We start from the raw sequence: 25,660 nt of genomic DNA, 5'->3' as shown, positions 1-25,660 counted from the left end.
ATTAAGCTGTACTCATTATGCTGAGGTTAAGTGTCTTAGACAATAGTGGACTGGAGAAGCCAGGTTCGTGCTGTGATTGTGTTGTTTTGCTTAAAAGCAGAGCTGATGAGTCAGTGGTGAGGTATTAGCTTCTGGCATGACATGACATCATGAGGCTCCCTTCCTTTGATAAGAGTCACTGCACTTATGAGAGGAGCTCTTTTATATTTATTGCAGAGGAAAAATCCTGTTATCACAGTGAAATGAATGGATTTGGAGCTTGTTCTGTTCAGCCACAGGGCAGTCAGACTTAATTAACAGGAAAATACAAACAATACATGGGGAAATAATAAAAAAATGCAATAGCTCAGAGGTTTAGAACTTGCAAGGTAGCGAAATAACTAATTTCTTAAGAATCTGCATGAAAGACATAATTATAGCTGCAGCTTCAGCAAATCAGCTTCTAAAACATTATTCCACTGATGAAGAATCTTTCATTGTACACTTTAAATCTATTACAATCTATTTGTCTTGCTCATGTTGTCCCAATGCATTTTTGCCTGAGCCAATGACAGTTGAGTATATACTGCCATCTTGTGGTTGCCTTCAGTATGACAACTGACCTCCACCAGACTTGAAATAGTAGCCAGCTTGACAAAATTTCAGTATGCATGTCTCTTACCACTGTTAGAACTTGTTTTTAACAAATACGATGAAAGAAAAGACATGTAGACTGGATTCTGGTGGGTTTGAGTTTATTAATGGTTCTCAATAATAAAAAGAAATACACAATTTGTATTTTAAACATGGCTTAAAAGGTCCACGGACATTTCTTTTCCTACTAAATGAAATCTTTTTTTGTAAAAGTGTACAAAACATTTTAAAAACACAACAAAAAGTCTTCATCTCTTATTAAGTTAAATTAATGTTTCAATTTGGAGCTCAGGCAGACACAGCTGTTTTTTTTTAAAAAACGGGCAGTTTCCTCCGTCTTGTGTTATTGCAGCATGATGAACATGATTTGAAATGACTCGTGTGAGATGGTATGACAAAGCTACTAACCACATTAAAGTGCCAGCTATCCACTAAATTAACCATAAATTCAGCCATAATAGTGTGTTTGAAATGAAGCGGAAGGACTGAGATGATGAGGTGGATAATAAGTGGGATGAGGAAACTCAAAGCAACATTTAAATACTTTTGTAGAACAACTTTAGCAAAGACAGCATGAGTTCATGAACAGTCATTTTCTGGTCATATTGGTCTCCGAAACAGCCAATCATGCGCAGCTTTCAATGTTTGTCTCTACTCTTGTTACCAATAATTTAAACAAGGCAAACTTCTTCTCAGGAAACAATCAATCATGCAGAGAGGGGAAAATACATTGTGGTCACACAGCTGCCATTTTTATAAGTTTCTGCCACGACGGCAAAAAAACAAGTGAAGGCAAGTGTGAGGAGCTTATTTAAAGATGTCCAGTCGTCTGTTCACAAATTCAGGCTATGGAATAGATGCTAAAACAAATAAAATACAACTTCAAGAGTGATGACAGATTCACTCTAACTGGTCCAATTAATCTGATTCAGACCAAAATAGTGCTGACGAGGTGCTGTGGCAGCCACATTCTGTACATCATAAACAATAGAGAGGAAGTGAAGAACAATAGGACTCTTAAAACAAGAGCATGTGGGTGACTGCTTTCCCATATAAAACGCTGACCAAGCACCAAAGTGCCATAATCCCCTACCAAAGACATACTGTATATACACTAAAAAAAAAAAAAAGTTAAAAAAAACAGAGATGACATGAGAATCTAAAAAAAAAAGAAATAAAATATTCACTCAACACATCATACACACACTTACTTCATGCAGAACTAGTCATTTTGGAAGCTACTGGTTACCAGTCAGACACACCCAAGAGGAAGACAGAGATGTGATTTAGAGATGCTATGATGGATAGCGGGAGGGGGAGGTGGGTGGTGGTGGGTGTAAACGGAGGCTAATATCAGGGCTGCTGCGTACAAGGAGCTGATGACAGGAGCCAAAACCTCCACCACAGCAGCCCTGCCCTAGCTCAGCCAGGGGCCTCTCCTCCACCCTCTGCACCAAAAATACCAGCTGCAGGATCATAGAGTGGGATTTATGGTTGTAAGCATCTACTACGCACCCACCCACACACCCTCCCATCTCCCTCTCATCTCCCTGCCCCGGAGTCAGAAGATGCTCCGTCTCTCAGCTCACCAAATGTCACTAAAGTGCTCTCTCTACTACTACGTTAAGCGCTTCATTGAGGTCAGCAAAGGAAAACAAAAATACACAAAGAATCTTTTCATACATGAACGTTTGCATAGGTTTCCACTGAAACATACCACCTAAACATCATTATGGTTGTCTCCTTAAAAAAAAAAAAAAAACAGAAAAATGATAAGACAACTATGTTAACTTGCAAACTATGTCCAACATGTGTGTCAAGCTTGATTGAGAGGTGTGTGTTTGTATGTGTGTGTGTGTGGGACATATGGGGCGTGAGAAATTTGCACAGCTGTCAAGGCAGGAGAAGCTCAAATGGTAGAGACAGCTGTCTTAATTTTGTGTGTGTGTGTGTGTGTGTACGTTAAGAGTGTGAGACAAGGAGAGAGAGAGAGAGAGAGAAAGAGTCCATCCATCTGTGTGTGTGGTGTGAAGCTGGATCTGTCTTCAGCTCAGTACTTTGGTACTTTGGTATAATCCTCCTGGACGACACTCTTGCACAGACACATGGAGAGGATCATCCCGAGGAGCTGGAGGAAACAGAGTTGTCAAATTAGTTATCAGGAGTTGAAACTGACCAGCTAAGCACTCACTCAAACATATATCCATGCCGAAGAATAAAAACAAAGAATTGAGTCATTTCAAGTCTGTCTTAAAACAATACTTATATATTACATGTATGTTGAAAGTACTGTAGGGCTGAAATTAACACTTAACCTCATTACAAACTACTTGAGTAATCGCTATTAAATGCCAGAAGATGGCAGGAAAAAAAAAAAAATCACAGTTTCGTAAGGCCCAGGCTGAGCCCAGCATATCAAAATTATTGTCAGATTTCTTACTTTTAAGACAGAGAAAAGCAGCAAATCCTCAAAATTGGCATTTTTGCTTGAAAAAAAGACTTGAACTATTACTTGATTAACAAAATAGGTGTCCATTTTCTACTTAACGACCAATCAACTTGAATTTTTTCTGCTTGAGTTGGAAGAATTGGTTGCTGTAGTCACTACTCCTCCTCTCTATACTGGCCATGAAGTAATCCCTTTGTAAAATGACTCCACTGTGAAAGATGGGGAACTAAATCCACCCTCCTCATTCTGTGCAAAAATGCACCGTTAAATTCAGCTGAAGCTAATCTAAGTTAGCCAAATCAGGTGTGTTCTTCATCCCAGACATCATGTGGAGGGTTAATTGCTGGTTTTTCATCCCAGCAACAAATCTACAGGTATCCCCGAACCACAGCTGTGTCCCATTTCCAAATTATAATTCTAAGCAGGTTTTGAATATGTGGTGTGTTCATACTGGAAAAGTTACACAATAAAGTATTAAAAAGAAAAAAAAAACTCCCTCCCACTCCCATAATTAAATGCACAAAGGAAATGGTGGAGTTGTTCACAGCTGCAAAAAATTAGAAGTAATAGTCGATGGTTGGTGAAACAGCTCCAGGGTCATCTCAGAAAACAAAGTAGCTACTACATTTTTGGAAAATTCATTTACTTTCTCTTTGTGAAGTTTCACTGAAAGTAGCATTTTAAAGTCAAAGTTTATTTTACGTCTGACCGTGCAAGTATTGTGTCATTTCCTGTCAGTACAACACAGTTAAGCTTGTTGACTTCTTGTATAGTCACAGCAAAAAATGTGTACTATAAAGATTTGTATATAGTGTATATTGCATTTAGTTAGCATGTAGTATGGAATTAGCAAGTTAACACTGTCCAGGGAAACACAAATAGGTCATTTTGTAACTTTAGAAGATACCCACATGATTTGTCTAACTCAGACTGCTGAATCCTTGAAGTTTATTCAGCTGAACTAAATGGACAACAAGCTTACCGCGGTAGTCAATGTAACCAGTGTTACACAGTGTTCGGACCTACATCGATTACATGACTTGCCCATTGCCCCTACTGTCATTTTGCTTGTTTCCCCCCCTCTTTATAGAAATAAAAGCCATTTAGTTTCCATTTTATTTAATTTTCGCGTGTCAGTGCCCACGTTCATCAAGTACAAAATACTCTAATTTGTAAAATACTAAGCATGTTGTCAATACTTAGTCGGACGACGCCACAATTATAAACTGAAAATGTCCGCAGCAGCAGCAGCAGAGTCACAGCACAGAGCAGCGGAGTGAGACGTCTGTCCTCCCTCCTGCTCTCTGCTGTAAATACACGTAGCTGTTAGCGAGCAGCTACTCTGATGTCTCCCCAGCTCTCTAGGCTTGTTTTCAGCAGAAACTCTCTCACTCTCGCTGTGTCTCTCTCTTCAGATGGCAGGCGGGTTGCTCCGGTTCTGGTTCTAAGCGGTGGTCGTCCTCTGGCTCGTCCCCGCGTCTGTGTGCGTCACAGCCTGGCTGTACACAGAGGACGACGTGCTGGTGTTCCTGAGCAGCAGCACCCTGAAGTCTGCCGTCACTAACTCGTAAGTAAGGGGAAGATCTAAACTAAAAATCTAACATTAAATATCAAAGTAAGCGCTCTACAGATATTGAGCATCATCAACGAATATATCTTGTGAAATGTCCAGTGCAACCTGTGACACGAGCTTTGTCAGAGTTTATTAACCGGTGGTAAAATTTCCTCACCGTGGCATCCCTAATGGACAATGCATTTTTCCACGTTTTCCAATTATTGTGAATTTTGTCCCCCATCGTCCAATAAGAAGAGATGTCTTACAGCCAGTATGGAGAGAAAGAATGATTACAGCTACCAGTAACTCTTTCAATGTACACTGACATGTAAATGTTGTGTTAAAATAGACTTGAAAAAATCTGAACCTTTCCTTTAAGACTAGTGTGGGAGAGAGATAGATACCTCCACAACTGCCACACCGAAACAGATTCCCAGAATAACTCCGCAGTTTTCCAGGAGCCATTTCTCCACACTGGTTACACAGCCCTGAAGGGGAGAACAAGAGAGGAAGAATGAGTTTAAGAAAGACACAGAAAGAGAGGGGTTGCAGGCCAACATGCGGAGGGAGAGATGAATGGCTACGTGATCCCAGCCGGACATGAGCAGAGCCTTTTCAAAACACAACTGTTGGCTTTGGACTGAGTCACTGAGGGGGAAGAATAACAAGGCTTAGCTGAGCTGAGAAAAAACATTGTAGAGAGAGAGAGAGAGTAAAGTTTCTGAAACACGCAGACCAAACAACAGCACAGTAGAGCTTTCCTGGTGTTTGAACAAATCTCACAGCACAAACAACGTGCCTCAGCTGTTGGTATTCACTGCACTGATTAAGTGAGACCACAGTGCCACACTGAGCTGGCAGCCGGAGTTACACAACATGAGTTGAACTGACTTATGTAATGAGTAAAGGTATGAGGTCTATCAGAACAATGCAGGCTGTACTGTAGCATTGTTCACCCAGCTGAAGTAACGCCAAATAACGCTGACCACGGTCTAGACTTGGAACTGTTAGCATTCACAGATGAAATGTTCAGATGGCGTCAAGGTGAAAATATACGTTATGTTCACCTTTGTGGTACCACATAGAGATGCTGTGAATAAGAACAGAAACATCTAAACAAAGGGAATGTCTATGTATGAAAATAATCCAGGATGATCATGGGCAATTAAAATTAAAGACTCACAGCTGATTATCAACCAAATCTCTAACATTGGCAACAGAGGAAAAACCCTGCATGAACTAAGAAAAGTCCCCACTGTTAAGAAAAGTGGTTGGTTCAGCAAAATGAGGCAGACTGCAGGCTGAAGTGCAACTGCTCTGCACAGCAGTCTGAGTGAGTGACTGCAAAAATCATGAACCGAGGCTGAACAGTTGAAGGAAGGAAGGATTTTACAACCAATTGTACACTGTTGCTTACAACCAATAGCTGTTGGCTGCAGTAAATTTACAACAATGATTTTCAAAAATTACATTCAACTCAGTGCAAAAACATCATTGCAGATTTGATCAGGTTTGTGTACCGTTTCATAGACAGGTGGTTCTGCGGACAGATGCTCACACAGGCCCACGGCCTTGATCTCGATGCCAGGCAGGGAATCGTTGCGACAGGAGCATGAGTAGAGGTGCTGGGAGCTGTTCTTGATCACCAAGTTCTCTGACCAGTTGCCTGGACCAGTCCATCCACAACACTTCATCTGGTTATATGAAAGAGAGGAAGGGTGTGAGAAGGGTGTGAAAGGAAGGAGATAAAAGAGAACTGCTTACTTAGAGGTAAAGATATGTTTATATATCGAGTTTTTTAAATGTCAATTTCTAATGCATTGATCACCACAAAGAAAATTCCAGTCATCTCCACTGTATAGGTGTGTGAGGCAGAAAACTTGAAATCTAGGCACGTAAAACTTAAACAATCTGCATGGCTAGTCACACGGTATTTTGGCCCTTTATAATACACTGAGTGGAACATTTGACTGATTTTGATGGGTTGAGAATTCACACCTTTCTAAAAATATATTCACTCATGCTATGTGTCAGAGTCACACCAGATAACAGCTTGACCACATTGCATCCGTGACTATAACACTGTAAATGTTGACAGCATTTAGTAACTAGCTTAAGTAAATGGATATTCAATTTGTTGGTTACATAAGTCTTTCGTGTGATTACTATTTAAGTTATGTACAGGTTGAAGAGTCAACTCACCGTCTTCTGAACGTAGTCCCAGGTGTGCTCTGTCGTCCTGTTCTGGCCTGTGTAGTTGATTATCATGCCCTTTATGATGTTTGACATCTCATGTTTCAACTAGAAGTGAGATGAGAATAGAAAAGCAACGAAATGCAAATGACTATATGTGTGTACATGTTTGTCTGTAAACCATTAAAACAGTCAACAGATTGTCCACACACAAATTCATGTTTGGTGCAGTGTAAAGAGAAAGTGCTGAAAAAAAGAAAACAAACACACCCACACTGACTTTTTTTTTCTGACTTTCTAGCAACATCTGAACTTAATGTTTCATATGGCTACACCACGGGTGGTACTGGCCTGTGAAGTTCCATGCTGGGCTGAAACATTGCACAAGCACAGCTTAGCAGGAGCATGATTCTGTGTTTATGTGTGTAAAACCACAGAGCGCTGGCAGCTATGTATCTTAAGAGCTCTGTCAGAGATGAGCGAGAGCCTCACCCTATTCTGGGAAAGGGCACCACCCTGCCCTGTGGTAAGCCTTAAACACAGGGAGCTCATCTAGGGCTCGAGAGACACACATATACAGTACACACATGTGCATATATACATGCTGGAGAGAAAACAGCTGAAAGGGTGACAGCAGCCTCCACCTAACCGAAAGAGTCCAACAGGGGTGAGGTTTATCAAGGGAAAGGCTTTTTAAGTGCTGGGAGGGATTGCCATGTTCAGAGTTAAAAACCTGTCTGAAGAGTGGAGAGTGTTCAAACACAACACACCCTTCACACGCTGTACAAACAAACAAGACTGGTTCTATTATTTAAGGCTGGTTCTATTATTGGTTTGACCGCTGATTAATTAGAAGGAGGAGAACCAGGACAAGGAGAGTTCAAACTGTAGTTCAGATTGATGATCACCTATTTCACAGTGTATGGTTAGAGATGGCCTGATGCTCCACAGGTTATAGAAGATCTTTTGCACCTGGGGCTGTGAAACCCTCGAACAAAATTTGCATGTATTATGTAATACTGGATACATTTTTTGGAATCCACCTCTTTTGTTTATTTTTTCTGTGGTTTTGTCTTTCATTAGTCATGTTTCAGATGCATCACCTATTATCGTCCTTTTTGATCAATTTGTACTATTTCTGTTGTTGTCTTTTAGCTTAGGCTCCTGAGCAACACTAATGTCTTCTTGGTTGCTGTGTTAGTTTATGTGATTTGACCCATCTTGAATTAAAAATTTTATTGCATAATTTTGGTTTAACTTTTATTTAATCAGGTAAGTCCCACTGATGTTGGAGGAGGTAGACCTGGCCAAGACGGCAGCATAAAAAGTTGCGGACAAAACAATAGAAGATCAGGCAACAAATATAAGAATAGTAAAATGAGCACAAATAAACTCAGAATTGAGACTTGTTTTCTGACTTTTCTTGTGTATTGATGACGAAGAAAGTTTGGTTTGTTTGGTTTTTTTTAAAAACAGGCTCAGAGAAAAGACTGAAAAACTTGGAGTCAACTCTGTGGAGTTAGTGAATCCACCTGTAGGGGGCTCTGTGTCATCAAAGACTTCAGTAGAAAGTGGTTTCAGTCCCTAGAGTGATAATTACTGTCTTTGAAGGCCAATGTTAGACAAACCAGTTAAATACATCAGTATATGACAGCAGCTTTAGCAACACTCGCTCACCGTGAATTCGTTTGCCCTCTCTCTCTGATACAAAACTATACAAAGGGAGAACTGAGATTACAATGGAAACATCCAGTTTAAGAGCCTGCGTGCCACTTCCTCTACAGTTGCCACACATCTCCTTCAGTTCACCTGCCCAAACTCACTTTCCATCAGCATCTCATGTCACATGGGTCAAAAAACAACATCCTGTCACTTTCCACTCAACCTATGAAGCTGTGTTTCATCACAGGAAGCTGTGGGCTCTCTAATGGGTTTAGCTGAGACTCAAACGCAGCTTGTCACAGCTGTGATGGGGGGGAAGCACAAATACCTAGTAGGCCCCAACTGTACCAATGGGATGGAGAGGATATGAGAGGTGGGTGTAAAAGGGTGAAAGAAAACTGAAAAAGACAGAGGAGAAGAAGACAATTTAAGAAAGAAGGGAGGGAAATAAAAAAACAAAACAAAGAAAACACAGTATATAAGGGCTGGTGTCTTACCCGATCTCTCTGGAAGTAAATGAGAACTCCAGCAGTCACCTGGGCGATGAGGATGAGCAGGAGACAGGTGAAGTACTGTGGGGGATAATTGGAAATGTCATCATAACTACATCCACAACCTCTTCAACGGGCTGACATTAGTGTAAAAACTGCAAATGATGGCATACCCGCAATAGAACAAATTTTTAGAAAGCCCATATTATGTGTATAATAAAAACAAACCAGCGAAGAAGAACACTCCTGGGCATTTTTACCTTTCATTTTCAATTGTCTTTAATCTGTGTGGTGAGATACCACGTCTTAAGCATAATCTCTGAAACCTTGTGGTGTGTGTGTGTTTGTGGCTGATGGGGGGGGTCCTCTGCCAGCTGGTTAGTGTCACTGAGAGAAGTAGGTCATGGCAGTTCTTCAGTTAACCCCTAGCAGGTTTAACGCTTTAGAGGTCATACACCCATCCCCACTCTTGTTGTACCCCCTGCATCTCACTGGCTTATCCCTGTCACCCCCACCCCTCTGTAAACCCACACATGCTGCGAGCCCCCAGCCCACACATAAGCATTTCTGCTTATGTGTGGGCTGCTTACTGTCAGCAGGAATCTATCATGTGCTCTTAAGCAATGCTTAAGATCTCAGGCAGGTGCATTCATACAAATGTTTCATGCTAAAAAGTAAGTGTAACTTTTATGTTTTAGTAGTACAATAACTTAAAGTAACAAGTACAAGAAACTACTATGCTTGATTTGAGAGCTGCACTGCTGAGAATCTAAAGTATTGTTTTGGGGCATTTTTATGCCTTTTTATTAGAGATTCGACAGTAGAGATGGCAGCAAATGAGGAGAGAAGGAGATGAGGAAAAGCATGTAGAAAAGGTCCCTGGCAGCAACTTTAACCCCCTAGATCAATGATTCCCAACCAGACATATTTCTACCCTAGGGGGTACTTGTGCAATTACCAGAGAGTATGTGGAAAGACTGTAGAGTAACTCATATAATTTGATCAAATGAAAAATCTGATTTGATTCAATATTGAGTCAGCTGAACACACACAAGTGTGAAAAATTGTGAGAAAAATGGGCAGAGAAGCAAGAAAAAACAGTTAGCTAAAAGTCACGGCTAACTGGTTAAAATAAATAGCTGAAAGGAGTGGATAGCTAGCTAGAAACAGTTTGCTAAATTTAGCTAATATTTCAACCACATCCATTCCTTTCAGCTATCTATTTTAACCAGTTAGCCATTACTGTTAAAAGTAACAAACAGTTAAAAGTAATTCATTATTTTTAAAAGTAATAGATAAATGGTTGAAAAATTGATAAATACTGTAACTGGTTGCAATAGTAGACAGTAATGGATAAATGGTTAAAATAGCTAAGAGTATTTCGATAAACAGTTAGTTAGCTAGTGGATAAATGATCGAAATAGTAATGGATAAACAGTTAAAGTAATGGATAAAAGGTTGAAATGTACGGCTTCTGCCAATCCAATTGGTAGTAATACAAATGCAAAGCTAACCAAACCAAATTAAATATTTCAATGTTTGAAGCTGGAATGCAGGACTTTTACATATAAATGAACGTCCATTACATTCAAGCCCTTGCCAGACGAGTTTGCACAATGCTGATTAAGCCTATCACCGCCAGGTAAATCTCTCTGTATTGTAAAGTAAAATAAAACTATATAAAGTATACCGGAATTGTAAAATCTGATGTCTGGTGCAACTTTACACTGGTAGTGATACAATTTACTTCAACCAGCAGTGATTGATTCCCCTCAGATTTGCCAGGGAAAATACATCATGTTGGCATCATGTCGACAGTGTTTGTGTAATTACTCTCACTGCCAGAAGGGGGCAACAAAAGTTCCGCACTGCAGGTTTAAGCCTTTCATAGTATTAATAGATAAATAAAGTAATATGCAGTTTTAAATCAATTAAGATCAGCATGACAGATGGTGTTGAGAACCACTGCCCTAGATCATCAGGCCACCCCATTTCTGAGAACTTTATTTTCTGTCTCATCAAGTTTCCTGAGAGGTCATGTCTGAACTGTGGTCAGGTGGTACGTGAGTTTTATGTTTGTTCACTGGGAAAGGGTGTCAAACCTGTCACCCTCTGAGAGAATGAAACCAAGCTGTAGCGTGTTAGCATTAGAGCTCAAAGTGAATGTAATTCCTCACCAGACCCAACAAACAACGAATTTCGTAGATGGCTCCGATGCAGCCGAAGAAGCCCATGGCCATTGACAAGGAACCCACTCCGATAAGGATGTAGGAAGTCACTTTCACCGTGTCTGACGACTCCTCTGGAGAAAATAGACAAAAAACAAAACAAACAAAAAACCACAGGAAGAGTTCAATTCACACAGAACCACTGAAACTTATATGATCGCTGCAAATATACTAAACACTTGCTGCAATAGTTCTATAGCAACAGCTTTGTAAATGTTAAATTCAGTTTTCTAGTTAAATTCATCTACTTTTTAACAAAAACCAAAAAAATGCAATGCATCATGTGCAGCAATGCCCTGACCTCTGCTCTTGTTTTTCTACTTTAACCACAGTGTGTGCCTCCAAACAAATTCAGCTCAGAGGTAGACCTCGTTCACATGCAAAACCATTTTGATACAGATGGTTACAGTAATCCAAAAAATGCTTTGCACAGCAGACCTATGTTTATTTCAGAACATTCTGTTTTTTTCTTTTCTCCCACAAAAAGATTATTTTAAAGGGGACCTATTATACTATCCCTATTATGCTATTCTGTCATATATATAATGTTACAATGCTTGCTCATGGGGGAATTGTTGGGTCTCTGTAAATTAAAGAGTACAGTCTAGACCTACTCTATGTGAAAAGTGCCCTGAGATGACTTTTGTTGTGATTTGGCGCCATATAAATAAAAGTGAATTGAATTGAATTTAAATGTTGAAGGTTCACATTAAATGTGGTCAAAGAGTCAAATAACGAGGTAAACGTATGATTCAGACAGAGGGTAAATTGAGGGGCTGCATAAAGGGCCAGTATAAGATAAATACGGATTTTTTTGAAATGTGAATCATGCAAACTTGCTCTATTGGAGTCCCAGAATAAAAATATAGAGCTGAAAACGAGCATAATAGGTTCCCTTTAATAGGCCACCGGAGAGAGTTGGATCAAGACAAGTAAATGTGTGGCAAGATTAATTGATTTCCCTCTTTGGTATGTAGAACGAGAGAGATCCAGGAGGAGGGAGGCAGGGACTGAAATGGAAGATTGGAAGGTTGGAGAGGAGATAAACTGGAGCCAATATGTGGCTGTGTGTTATCTGGGCTGGAGGAGCTCCAGAGAGTCAGAGCTCGGTCTACAGATGAAGCCAGAATCTGAGCTCTGTGAAATTGCTCCAACTCCTAAAGATTCCCAAGCCAAGCAAACCAGCCAGTGCTATCAGATACCTCCCTCCCAACCATTTGTGAAGAAGCTGACAGACACGGCAGCTCCTCCACCACTGCTTTGTGAATTGAAAGCAATGTTGCCTCTTGGCTAGTTCACTAGAACTCTTCATAGATGTAGTTCCCATTTCATATTAGCTGCTCATGCTTTATGCAGCTATCATCATACACAGTATACAATCTGGCACATTGACTACAGAAATTAATGATCACACAGACTATAAAAACAGCCAAACTAGAGTATAACTCTACATAAAGAACATTTGTCCACACATGAATCAGAGAAAGACTACATTATTTACAAAACACTTATCACCAGCTTACTGTGCAGACCACAACGGCCTTTATATCTCATCACATACACTCATTATCAGAGGATGCAGGCTGTGTTACTATCCTAACATTTTCCTACCAGGCCCCAATTCGATGGAATAAACCACACACTATTGACATTTTTAAATCAAGGCTGAAAACCTATTTATTTTAACTGCCATACAACTGAACCTCCAGTTACGAAACAGTTACTTTCAAGTGTAATTATTTGCTTGTAGAAGTTAATCATTGTAAAACAGTTAGTTACATGTTATTCTACAAGTGATCTATTTTTGCCTTTAACAGACAGTTGATAGTAGAGAGACAGACAGAAAACTATGTTTTACAGATGTTTTCTTGTGTAAAAAATAATTATTTAATAGTATGTCATTTAGCTTTGTCCCCCAGCGGGGGATCCAACTGATGGCATTGCAGTTACAGGGTATAAATCATAACCCTTGGGCCAACAGGATACCCTGTTCTACATGTGTTAAAAACAAAATACTTTATGTACATCATATTGTGTACATATGTGGTGACCATGCACTTCATATAAACTTATTTCCTGTCAATATTACTTACAACTGGACACAAAATACACATGAATGCACCGAGAGACATGAGTACATGCATGTACGTACATCGCTGACTCTATATGGGTTACCAGAGCAGCACATGTTGTGGTGACTTGAGAATAATTGAAAGCTAAAAGTACCGGGGCCAACATATGTAGAGTGTTTATGTGGCTACAGGGTAGCATTTAAAGGGAGGCAGACAAGCGTACTGTACTGCATGTTCTATATCCAGCAGCATGTTATTTCATTCTCCCATATACACACAGAACGTCTGCAAAAGGAACAGATGTCTTTAGGTTGCTTAAAAACAAGAATTAGCTTGAGAGGAGGATTTGGGGAGCTGCTTAAAGCAGAAGTCTCAGTCACTACTGACAGATCATCAGTCAAGAAATAATTCAAACTGGACTGAACATGAGGGGTGTTAGTCAAAGACTAATCGCGTTATGCAAGTCGTGCAAGACACTCTGAGACTCTAGTTAGCTGCATAAAAGATCAATATCTAGAGCAGAGGCAGAACAGAGAAAGAAGTGACGCAAGTTTAATCGCTGAACTGGCTTTGCAAGATACATCGATTGATCTTTTGCTAGATACTATGACTTCCAACACAGTAATTAGTCTCAATATTTGCTGAAAGGAGCAGAATTATTATACTAAACTTATGTTCCACTGAATCAGTAATAGGGATGATTAGCGACAGTTATCTATTAGTCCAGATGATAAGCCAATCAGCTATGATTATTAACTGTGGGAACGAAAATTGTGATGTTTATGTGGGTCTCCCTGGAGACCAATGCTTAGATGAAACTTGTTCCAGTAAAAACACACACCCTGGAGTTAGAGGAAACGTCATGCAACACTAATGCAACCTCAAAAACTGTTCTACACTGTGACTACTTCTGACATTTTGTCGAAGTAGTCAAAGTTTTTTAATATTCTTGGCAAGTTATACATTAATTCTTTAGACTATTTCCTCTCACATCATGTCACATCAGCTGCAAAAAATCAAACATATTCTCTTTTAAAACTCAAATAGTGTTTCCTCTCAGACACTCTGCCAGATTTATCAAAGTTGCAGAAAAAAAGGTACTTTACAAGCTTCCTGTTGTAATGCTAGCATCTGTGTTCTTCTGTTCCTAATCCTAAAACATACAATTCTCATGAAGTCAGCATGTGTACGCCTGGTTACTGTACTGTTCTGTCATGCACTATGGCACGTTTCCATGTAGGTCTCTTTTAAAATAGTCCCTCTGGTGGTTTTCATGGAACTTTCTATTTAAAGAGACAAGAATTATGGTGCCCTTCAAGAAAGCTGCTGAGGGAGGAGGAGGACTGTTGGGTATTGTAGGTCCTTCTGTAAACACGACCAGAACCGAATACTTAGCTTGACAATATGCACAGATTTAAAATGTAAACATAAGTGGCTCAGCTTTGCTTTCAATTTCTACATTGAAGCAGTCCAAAGAAAAATCATTTTCCAACCAAGTTCTCTTTCCTCTGTTCATGACTTTGGAAAGTTTCAGAATGAATCTGCGAATGAACTGTGCTTTGGCACACTCTCCGGCTCTGCTCATAGACCTTCTCTCCAAGGCTGACTTTTGTTTAAACATAAGGCAAGCTGTGTTTTGGCAAGCACCATCAAGATACACTCAAGACATCATTTCGCTGAGGTAAACTATTAACAGTGCGATGCAGATACAGAGGAGTGAACATTGAGGGGGAGATGCCCTTTTAACTGGAAAACAGGGGGGCCCGAAACCAAAATATTCTCAAAGTTCCCCCGCCTGAAGTCATTGGGACAGCTGCAGAGGCCTCTATTAATATAACTCATAAAGAATGGAAACTGAAAACACAGAGATCCTGTTTATGGTCAGGCAATGGTACAACTTCTGAGGGGAACACAAAGAGTCAATAAACAGAGCTGCCTGCAGCTTTGGTTTTTGATCCTCTATGGAGTGGCAAGACATTTCCACTGAAGTTCCAGGGATCCAGGGAGGAGCTGAGGTTGAGCTGAATACAGCAGAGAGGTCATCAAGCCCCACATAGGAAGGGATATCCTCAGGGTATCAGTGAAGCGGGATCTCAGCTATCTCTGGAGGAACAGCTGGATTATCATAACAATAGTACTGGGGTCGGCAGGGATGATAGATAGTGTACTGCCTTTTATACTCTGCAGATAAGCAAACTCAGCTCAATAATGACCTTGTAGTGATTCTTCTCAGGGCGGTGACCTCGAGAGCAGAAATATGAGCAAGAGGAAGACAAGACTCAAGTCTGACTGGTTAAGGACACAAGGTCAGTTCAGGTTCGTCAAAACGTCAGCCTCTTAAAAATTCATTAGTCAAAGCAGCACAAACTTCGAGCCTAAATATAGATTTCTCCAGCTCCGCTCAGCCCTAAGAGATGGGCCTTAGTTGTAGAGTGCAAACAGAGGCTAAAAAAGTCAGTGTAATAGCAGTTAATCCCATAGTCAGACTGGCAAAGTGATGCATGTTATAACCACATCTGAGGCTGATCTGACTGGCTTAATGCGCATCATCAGACCTGGCTTTAAAACAGACGTCATACATGCATCTCTCTGTGTCTCACTGAAATAAATTCTGTATTTGATTTCCAACACGTGTTAAATTGCCAGATAATAAATTGAAGGATTCTTCTTTACAGACTGGTGTTGGGAGAAAACTTCGCTGCCGCTCTCGGGCAATGCTGCATCTGGGATGAATACACTGAAAGCATTTATAAAGAGATTTATGGTAGCTAAGAGTTTCCATCCACGGTTCCCTGTTCTTTCAGGCAAAGCAGGAACTGAGTTTCATTATGCTTTCTTTAGCGTCTTCACAATAGATAACAAAAGTAAGACACATTGTTGTTTATGACAGAGCTGATAACTTTGCCTCTTACAGCATTCCATTTGGAGGCTTAGTTTCTCTCTTACTGTGCAATGTCTGCAAATAGATCTGTGTCAACATCTGTGAGGGTGGGAGATTCTATCTGTGCACCTCTGCCATCTGGGGGACTGAGAGAACAGGCAGGTTCAAAGTACAACTTTGTGGAAACTGCGGGGGAAAGAAGCTGCTATTTTCCAACATAAGATGAAACGACTTGAAACGCCTTGATAATCGTGAGCCTGACACCTCCCCTGACTAACCTACTCCCCCCTATTCTCCACAGATGTGTCTGTATGTCTACAGGGCGACTTTTCAGTGGTTGAGGAAGTCATGAAGTTTCATTTATGAGTCACTTTTTTTTGGTTTGGTGTGAACATCCCTTTGTGGTTCCTTGGGAATGAGTCCTATGGGATAAAATCCACATAAACTGCGCTGAGTAGGCTAAGGGTTTTAGGATTTGACAAGCACATTCTCCAATCTGTATTTCCCCTTCTACTGTGCTCGGACTAGCTCAACTGACATTGGTCAAAAGTGCTGAATGTTTGCTGAGTTTTATCACTTAAGAACGTGACAGCAGGACTGCAGGTGTGTGTGTGGGTGTTAAAACACTTACGTAGAACAGCAATGAAACTCTGGTTATCGAAGAGAACCCACAGTCCAAAGCCCATGATCAATGCTCCAAAGATCTGTGAAACAGAAGAGAGTCAGACACCATATTGTGTATTAGAATTGAACAGAGTCTGTGCTAGTGTGTCTTATTTTTGTTTCCTCAGTCTTTCACATCTGGGATTAATCAGATCCCAACTCTTCTCTCCGTCTGCTTGTGTCTTTCTCTCACAGCCATGTAAAGAGAGACAAAGGATGTGGATAGCATCAAGAAACCCACTCTGCTGGTTTTTCTCACAATTAACACCCAACCAACCAGCCACAGAGGATTTACCACCCATTCTTCAGTATCCCAACAGCAAAGTAAGCCGTGTTAAATAAGGAGACAATCACAAATGAGAAGACAATTGTCACCTCTAGATCAGAACATTTTGGCGCTGGCGTCTGAAAGCCACAGAAAATTATCGGCTTTACCTCTTTTACCCTTGTAATGAGGTTATGCAGTTCAGAACTTCTATGTAATTAAGAGGGTCCTTGTTTAGAAGCGGTGGGGCACCGTAGTGGGGGCAAAATCCATAGATGAGAGACTGTGTTGATTCACCAGCTTCCCCCCTTGAACCACTGCCCCTCCCCAACCATGCAACAGTAATTAGAGCCCTGGTAAAGAGCTGTTCATTTAGGGGGACTGTTGAGCTCCCCAGCAGCCATCATTAGCCAACCACTTCCTGGCTTCCCCTAGTCTCCACTAGTCTAATCTGTCCACATGGACAAACACTGACATAGACACACACGCTTCCTATTAGACACCAGTCGAGTGTTCACATCAAAAGGTCTGTCTCAGGTTTACAGCTGTGGACTCATTGGAAAGGTCTGGACATCCTCGCAGAGTCAGTTTTAGGAGTCTGGGGTTTTATCAACCCCTGGACTTTATGCTGTGGCCGGTGTGAGAGAGATGGCAACAAACAGAAACCATCTGCTGTTGTTTAGACATGGCTGTGCTGAGGTGCTCTGTTATGTCTTACCCCCGGGCAGAGTCACAGAGACATTGCCCTATGTGTCTCCACTAATCTCTGGTCTTATTTGATGATTATTCAAGTAAAAGCTGTTGCTGAAAGGCATCTGAAAGCACAGAATGCGTCACAAGTGTCAACTGAAAGAGCGAAGCATACCTATCTTTTTATCTACAAAAGCCACAAACAAAGGTGAAGTCATACGATGGGGTTTTGACAGTGCACGCAATAGATCTGCAGTTATTGCAGCATGGCCATCAAGAAGTGACAAAGAAATGTCATTACTTACAAAGAAGAGGAGATTGAAGAGGAATAGAAAGTACTTGGTGACTGTGATGCATCCTTTCCCCATGGCTGCGCTTCTGGAAGACAGAAGTAAACAGAATTTATTGGTTAAACTGAACATCAGATGGTAATTTTGAAGAATAATGTGAGTGTGAAAGATAAAAAGAAAGAGACAAAAGACAAGACACAGATGGAGAAAAGACACAATAACAAAAGCTAGCCTTGAGATACTCTTGACTTTATAGCGAGTGAGCCACAAAACAAGGACACAGGAAAATCTGCACAGTTGGGTTCCTGACTAAATGCAGCTTTAATCTTCAAAGCAACAACATCCGCCTAATTCATTTTCACCGTGCACATTTTCAGTTTTTAACAGCCCAACCTGCTCTAATCCCTATCTTTATAAGACAGTAATTAGCCTGTTGTCTTAAAATATTAGCTTTTATGACAATTTTGCATGCTTTCGAGAGCAAATTTGATAACAAATATAGTTTTATTCTTGACAAAAAAGAGGAACCACCTGGGTCACTGGTGGACTGGAGGGAAGACTACCACACAGTTGAGTGGTGAGATCATGATGACTATGTGGAGACCATGACATCTCATGTTATTACGCATGCTAAGGTCATCACAAGCAAAACCGAAACAAGCAGAGATGTATTAGCAGCAACAAGCTTGGTGTGATAAACTGAATTTTACAGTCAACTTTATTAAACATTTCAAGCCAAATATACAAGATTTATGACCATAACCAGTCAAGTTCAACAGGCCTGGCTGATGTCATACAACCTCATTGCGCACAATAATGTTGTGAATCACAGCGAGCTCAGAACTGCAGCTGTCTGACCTTTTAAGTTTGGGCATGTTACAGTGACATCCGCATTGTTTTACATCACTTTACCTCTAACTCATCTATATTTGGGTTTCTGATGCACTTAGTTGTACACACGAGAGCACAAGCCTACACATACGACTGCAGTTCCATGACTTTTCTGTGAGAAACATTTTCCTTTGAGAAACAGCTGTAGGCCAGAGCAGCACCACACATACAGTACAGTAAGGACACTTCACGAAACTCTCTGGCAACATGATTCAGCCTGTGCTCCAGAAGTCCAAAGAAAATATTTACCACAACCAGACCTTTTTCCTTCACTGGAAGCACTGAAAATATAACCAGCCATTGTGGTTATTTGAGGAGTCTGAAAATATCCTCTGAAGACAACTCCCCGTGTATCAGATGACAAGCTTTCTCTTTTACATCCAAACTGTAGGCTCTGTCTGTCATATTGTGTATTTAGTTATATTTTTTATAAGTGTACTACTTTTGGTAGCAAACACTCATCACCTAAAGTTTATTGTGTATAATTTCTTAAATATATAGTTACTTAACCTTTAATGGGAGGCAATTACTTCTAAAAAGTACAGTAATATCACTTTCTCCAGAGACAAATATGTTGCATTACCAGTTAAATTACTTTTGAGTTGCTTTGGGAAAACACTCAAATAACTTGCAGCATATTTACTTTTCAGGGTTTCTCTCATCTCTCAGTCACATCTGACGGTTAGACTTTATCTTCCCCCCAGTTGATTAGCGTGCACAAGTGAAACGTTATGCAACAGTATCACAGCAGCCACAGGAAATAGAGCCTAATTTCAGTATGAAACAGGATTTTAAAAAAGAATAACACTAATTTAAAAATGCTATCACACTTTTAACTTGTCAAATGTTTTTATCTGTGTCTGCTAATTAAATTGACACTTTTATGTGTAACACTTTGTTATAATAATACAGTAAAATCTTCCTTTAAAGCATTGGTAATTAAAAATTTTTTTTTCTTCCTTTTCCTCTTCTTCTTCTTCTAGTCTAATCTGCCCAACTGGATTTATTAATGAGTAAGATGGATATAACACACAAATACATTCAGAACCATCACTAGAACTCTGGTTATTTAAAGTAAACAAATGCAAATATGACTTTAACATTACCACCTTTACTGGGCCATTAAATATACTTGATAACCTAAATACCAACACAATTTCATGTTTACAAAAATGGACCCCCTACAAAGCCAAAACCACACAAGAGATACCCCTGCAAAGTAGATAATCCTTAAAGGAGATTGCTGGTCTTTATGTCTAGATGGTGAACAGAAGTGCGGATTAAAAAAGGCTTAGTTATGACTATCATTGTTGTGTTGACTGAGTCTCATCCATCTGAAAACAATCCTTAACAATGCCTCAATGCTACTTATTATATTTTTCAAACAACAACTTAAATAGGCTAGCAGGCCCAGCCCAGTTCTCTCCAAAGCAGCCAACTGACCATATTGAGGTTTACAGTAATGCCAAGCCAAACACAAATAAACTCACATTTTTGCAGAACTTCCATGCAAACTCACATATTTAGCAGACAAACTGTGGGGCTGTTTTATAGCACTATTTTTGCTGAACCAACCTAAGCAAGTCCAATCACACTGGACTCCCTTAAAGTGAATGACAAATCTGTTCCAAAGTGAAAAAAAAAAGACTGGAAAGTGTAATGGAAATTCAAAGCAGAGTCAAACAGTCTCATTGTGACCATGAAGAACAGCAAGAATTTGCAATTTTTCTGAAATCAGAAGACACTGGAGTTTGACAGAAATATGAAAGGGGAAAAGGGTTAGAGGAGTCTCGAGCTCGTTGTGCAAAAACCATGCACAGAAATTACTTGCCACGAAAAGGCTGCAGATGAATCACCTGAACTTTCCAAACTCTGTTACCTCATACTGCCATTTACCCTTTAGAATTTCCCTCTTTACGGTTTCACATTCAGTTTGTTCACTATCAAATAATGTTTTGGGTGCACTGAAAGATGTGTTCTTTTATTGTACAAAGAGCCAGTTCACAAACATGGGGTACAGAGGTGATTATGAAGACAGCATAAGTGGCAGATGGCATTAAATGTGCCTGTAATGGACCCAGCATGGATCAACTACAGCCCTGTTGTGCTCAAAAAGGTCAGGCGACGTGCCAACCAAACCTCCATCTACCACCTCCTTCTATTATATTCATATATGACCCATTTACACATCTGTGAGGGCATGTCTCTGGCATGGACCTGCATACAGCATACTGGTACTAAAGCCCTTAATACCACGCCATCATCTGCAACAATGTAGTTTATCTACATTGTTGCTATGTAGTCCATTATCTACAGCTGTGTTTTGGTGACTAACCTGACAATGTGAGTTGTTTGAGTAAGAGGGAACAGCATCACCACTACTCTATATCTAGAAAGATTTGGTGTACATTCAGTTTGGTGAGTAATACTGCACCCAGCAACAAGCATGACAACAAGGGCTTGGCAGTAATGACCTTTTCTTTCTTATCTGATTATTGTTTATGTCTGTAATGGCTTTTATTCGTCTAGGTTTCATCATTTGAGGTGTTTCACCAGTATATTGGTATCAACAAAATCATTGGGATGGAGGGGAGTTCTGATTTATTTTATGACACTATCATAAAGGGATGAAATTTCTCACAGGGGTTTAATGCCAGGTAATTTACCACCCTCCAGTGGGCCTTATGAAGCATCTAAAATAAGTGGCAACAACAACACTGAACAGACCACAACTAGCTTTCACATAGCAGTGGGGCTGGGCAATATATCAATATTATATTGATATCATGATATGGCATAAGTGGTGTCTTTTCCTGGTTTTAAAGGCTGCATTACAGCAAAGTGATGTAATTTTCTGAACTTACCAGACTGTATTAGCTGTTCAGTCATTATATCCACATTACTGATGCTAATTTATCAAAAATCTCATTGTGTGAATATTTTGTGAAAGTACCAATAGTCATCCTTACAATATTGTCGCTATCAAGGTATTTGGTCAAAAATATTGTGATATTTGATTTTGTCCATATTGCCCAGCCCTACATAGTACTACTAGATAGTACTGATTTACTGATTTTGTCTTCACATTAAAAAATAATAACACTACAAGTAATCAGAAGCAAAATGGCTTAGTCTGACAAGAAGCCAAAACCAAGCCCCATTTTATGATATAAACCAGAAGGGTGAATACATCAGCTAACTGCAACAAGCTGAATCTTTTGGACTTTTTGTGGCTGAATTAAATCACTAAAATACATGTTTTTATGTGTCTGCAACAATCAGCACCCATGATATTAAAGATAATACCACTAATAACCTCTAAAAGCAATCCACCAACAGTGCTGTACTATAGCTTTTGAAGAAACATCATGTGCATATATGCACCCGCAGAATAAACGGCCAGTTTAATGGTGATGGTGGCTAATGGATCATTTTGCCTAACCCAAAAGCAAACTCTTACAAATGAACATTGTAGCAATTTAAAATTATGCTGTTGAGTTGATACTTTACTAATCACTTCTGCAGTCCAAACTAAATATAATTTAACCACAGAGAAAGGGTGGTGAGAAGACAATAACAGAGTTGAGAATATATTTTGCTTGCCCCATGAGGTGTGCCTCTGAAATATGTATTTCTGCTAGCTAACCACAATATTGCAAAAAGCTCACACCTAATGCAAGAGGACAGCAAGACCACTGTGGTAAAAGGATGTTGCCTCAGATATGGAGGGTAACTAGGCACTTTTGTCATAGAAATAACTACATAAGGCTCACAACTTTTTTCGTTTCAAGCCACCTTTTATAAAAATATATTCTATTAAAAATAAGTCCCATAGAATACGCTCTAACAGATTTTTTAAAATAAAATAATAATAAATTATATAAAAAATATTTATATTATAATATAAATAACTACAGAAGACAGCTGTACACAAAACTAGGCTGTTGCTAAAGAATGCAGTGCTTTTGTAACAGCACCAGCATACCACTTTCAAAACAGGGGGTTATTTAAATGTTGTTTTAGCACACAACACAACATAAAATATGCTTGTACTACACTTTAAAGGTAAGACTCTGAAGTGAAAGGAAGTCATCCTGACATCCAAAGTATATTCTTTATGTGGGATAATTAGCTGGAATCATGACCCCGGAGGTTCCTCATTTGTACAACTATTGACAATATCCGTTTGTGGTTTCCTTACGAAATTCTTTAAAGACCGACAGCACAGGAATTACACATTGGAAAACATAAATCATAACATGAATACCAGACAACATAATCCAGCCGTTACACAGGCGTTAACAGATAACAACACAGCACAAAACGGCAAATAAGTTAAAAAGTGACCGCAGCAGGCAGGTTGCTACTGTGCCGTCAACTTTTAGCACGTGTTTAACACTGAAGAATAACTTGATAAAAATGAAATAATGGCACTTTTGCGAAGGTTAGCTTAAAGGAAGTAATTGGTTTATTTATTTCAGGGAGCCCTGGCACTTTTACTTTATAAATTACCTAGCTTAACGCCAACTTCTACGTACAGTAAATCAATTCGGTTATAGAGTTAAAAGACGAACGTTTACGCTAACGTCAACCGTCAACCTCACCGACGTCGCTTTATCCTTTACAACTGCCGTGACGTGTTTACTTAGTAGAACGTTTGTCATAAACGCTTGTTCAGGGATTAGCAGTTTAGGCAGAAAGTTTTCTAAAAGACAAAGGAGATGGCGGCTAATTTACAACAGCAAGTTTACATATTCTACCTCAATCTTATATTATGACTAGCTAGACAGAGGTAAACATGATAAACACTTACTTTGTCTTCTTCAAAAAAAAGTGGGAACACTTGGCTGGGATAGTCGCCTGTCTTCTGTCTTGCTTGCTGTGTGACTGAACCCGTTTCTGCTGGTGAGAAACAAGATGTGTGTATGTCTGTGAGAGAGTGTGTGTGTGTGTGTCTGGGAAAGAGTTCACACCCCCACCGTGCGGCAGACATGGATACTTTTTTTTCCTTAACCCTCTCCTGCCCATTTCAAAAAACATACAGAAGGTCTTACATGCCACATGTGGATGTGTTCTCTTGTTGTAATATCTGAGTACTCCGTTATTTGCTTTCACAAAATAATAATGTAATGATTTCAACATGGCAAGCTGCTTTCTTGTTAACTTAAAATAATTACTTCCTTATCTGAACAAAAAGCTTCCTCATCATTAAAAAAAAAAGATCAGACACTCTGATATGAAAAATAGGCAATTTCTGCCAGCTTTTGCTTTATATCTTTCTACAGTGTATTGTTAACTAATTGTTTATATCACAGGTTCACTATCAGACCTTGGCTTGTAGTACTTTAGACATTAGTGGCAGCCTGTGGTAGTAAACCATAGTAATCTCAGTCCTGAAATGCATACTTATAACTTTGTATGTGGTTGCAGCTGCAGTGGACGGTCATAACAGCTATAAGTTGATGTCAAATGTAGGCAGCAACAATAGACAGAGACTGCCTAGTACCTTCTGATTATGGATAATCATCATTTTTAATTTGGTGATTACATTAACACAGTTTGGGTTATTGAGCTGGCTTTTGAATGATCAATTGTAAGCTATTCTTTAATACTGTTTACCACCATGCCTTAAGAAATAAACCAGAACCCAACATATTAAATGGAAAGTATGGAGGGAATGCAAACACAGGGACACACAGGAGCTTTTTGCCTATAAACAACCCTAAGCACACACACATTTCCTGTGCCACACAATCCCCCTTTTCACCCTTTGCCCAATGTGTGTGTGTGTGTGAGAAGAAATGGGATAGAGAGAGAGAGAGTGCTGGGGTGTGATGGGGATAGGTAGTTAGGAATATGTGCTTAGATATTCCTGGTAGATGGATTTAAACCCAGAGAAAAACATTTTTGACCTGAAGATAATCGTGTTATGACATGTTCAACACCTTCCAAACACAAAACACTAAACAAAAAGTGGAATTACATAACAGATGTATGGTTTCTTTGTTTAGACATGTCAGAACATGTTTTTTGATAACTTGGTGAATGTAAGTACATTTTGCTGAAGGCTCTCCCCTTTCAAAGGCGCAGCAAATAGGCGGAAGGCAGCCTGTTCGAGTCTGTTCTGGGCTGCCGGCCACAAAATAAATGTGTATACCTGTACCTAGAAATGAAAGTCTCACCCTTGCTGATGCAACAAGTTGAAGGCCTACCCAGGCACAGAGAAAAACCTGAGTGGAGTTGTACTGTACGTTGTGATGGAGTGGAACACTTTTCTCAGCCTTACGCTTTCCATTGTGTCACTTCACAGTTACGTATTTCTGGTGTTACTGTAAGCCTGTGAATTGGTTGATGTGGACTTTTTTTCCCCAAAATTTCAACATGAATGCATGAGATGAATACATAATCATTCCAGCTGACACTTGGAAGTCCCATGTGGTTGGTTCATAAGTGATAAAACGTACATCCTCACAATGACGTAAGCGTTTAGATTGATACAGGGTCGATGACAGGAAAACTATATTTCTATCAGAAAGCACAACAAAACAAAACAAAGCTAATTACATCACATTTGAAGTCTTCAAAATAAACTTTTTTTTTTATTTCAAACTAAATAGTGGAAATCCATGACATTTCATTTTTGAGGTACAATATAGCACATATATACATAAAAACACAATGCTACAACTTGAAACAA

At 39.7% G+C, this 25,660-nt stretch overlaps 1 protein-coding gene across 1 annotated transcript; it reads right to left on the bottom strand.

The window, feature by feature from the left end:
- Positions 1 to 717: 717 nt before the first annotated feature.
- On the bottom strand, positions 718 to 23,944 carry cd82b (CD82 molecule b). The gene is made up of 9 exons (XM_042412079.1): positions 23,777 to 23,944; positions 18,088 to 18,160; positions 16,796 to 16,868; positions 11,161 to 11,285; positions 8,990 to 9,064; positions 6,840 to 6,938; positions 6,158 to 6,331; positions 5,042 to 5,125; positions 718 to 2,761 (listed from the first exon to the last, which is right to left on the bottom strand). Exons 2-9 carry the CDS (start codon positions 18,148 to 18,150, stop codon positions 2,684 to 2,686), a joined length of 771 nt encoding a protein of 256 aa, XP_042268013.1. The 5' UTR covers positions 18,151 to 18,160; positions 23,777 to 23,944; the 3' UTR covers positions 718 to 2,683.
- Positions 23,945 to 25,660: the final 1,716 nt, after the last annotated feature.

This window comes from Thunnus maccoyii, chromosome 5 (assembly GCF_910596095.1).
Source record: "Thunnus maccoyii chromosome 5, fThuMac1.1, whole genome shotgun sequence".
Lineage (NCBI taxonomy): Eukaryota > Metazoa > Chordata > Actinopteri > Scombriformes > Scombridae > Thunnus > Thunnus maccoyii.
Note: the sequence above shows the minus strand (reverse complement) of the source record. Positions and strands in the feature narration are given on the sequence as shown.

Coding starts and splice junctions, on each gene's coding strand:
- cd82b (XM_042412079.1), bottom strand. CDS start 18,150: ATGGGGAAAGGATGCATCACAGTCACCAAGTACTTTCTATTCCTCTTC. Junction 11,286..16,795: donor GAGTTTCATTGCTGTTCTAC/GTAAGTGTTTTA, acceptor TATTTTCTCCAG/AGGAGTCGTCAGACACGGTG. Junction 6,332..6,839: donor GGGACTACGTTCAGAAGACG/GTGAGTTGACTC, acceptor TCATATAACCAG/ATGAAGTGTTGTGGATGGAC.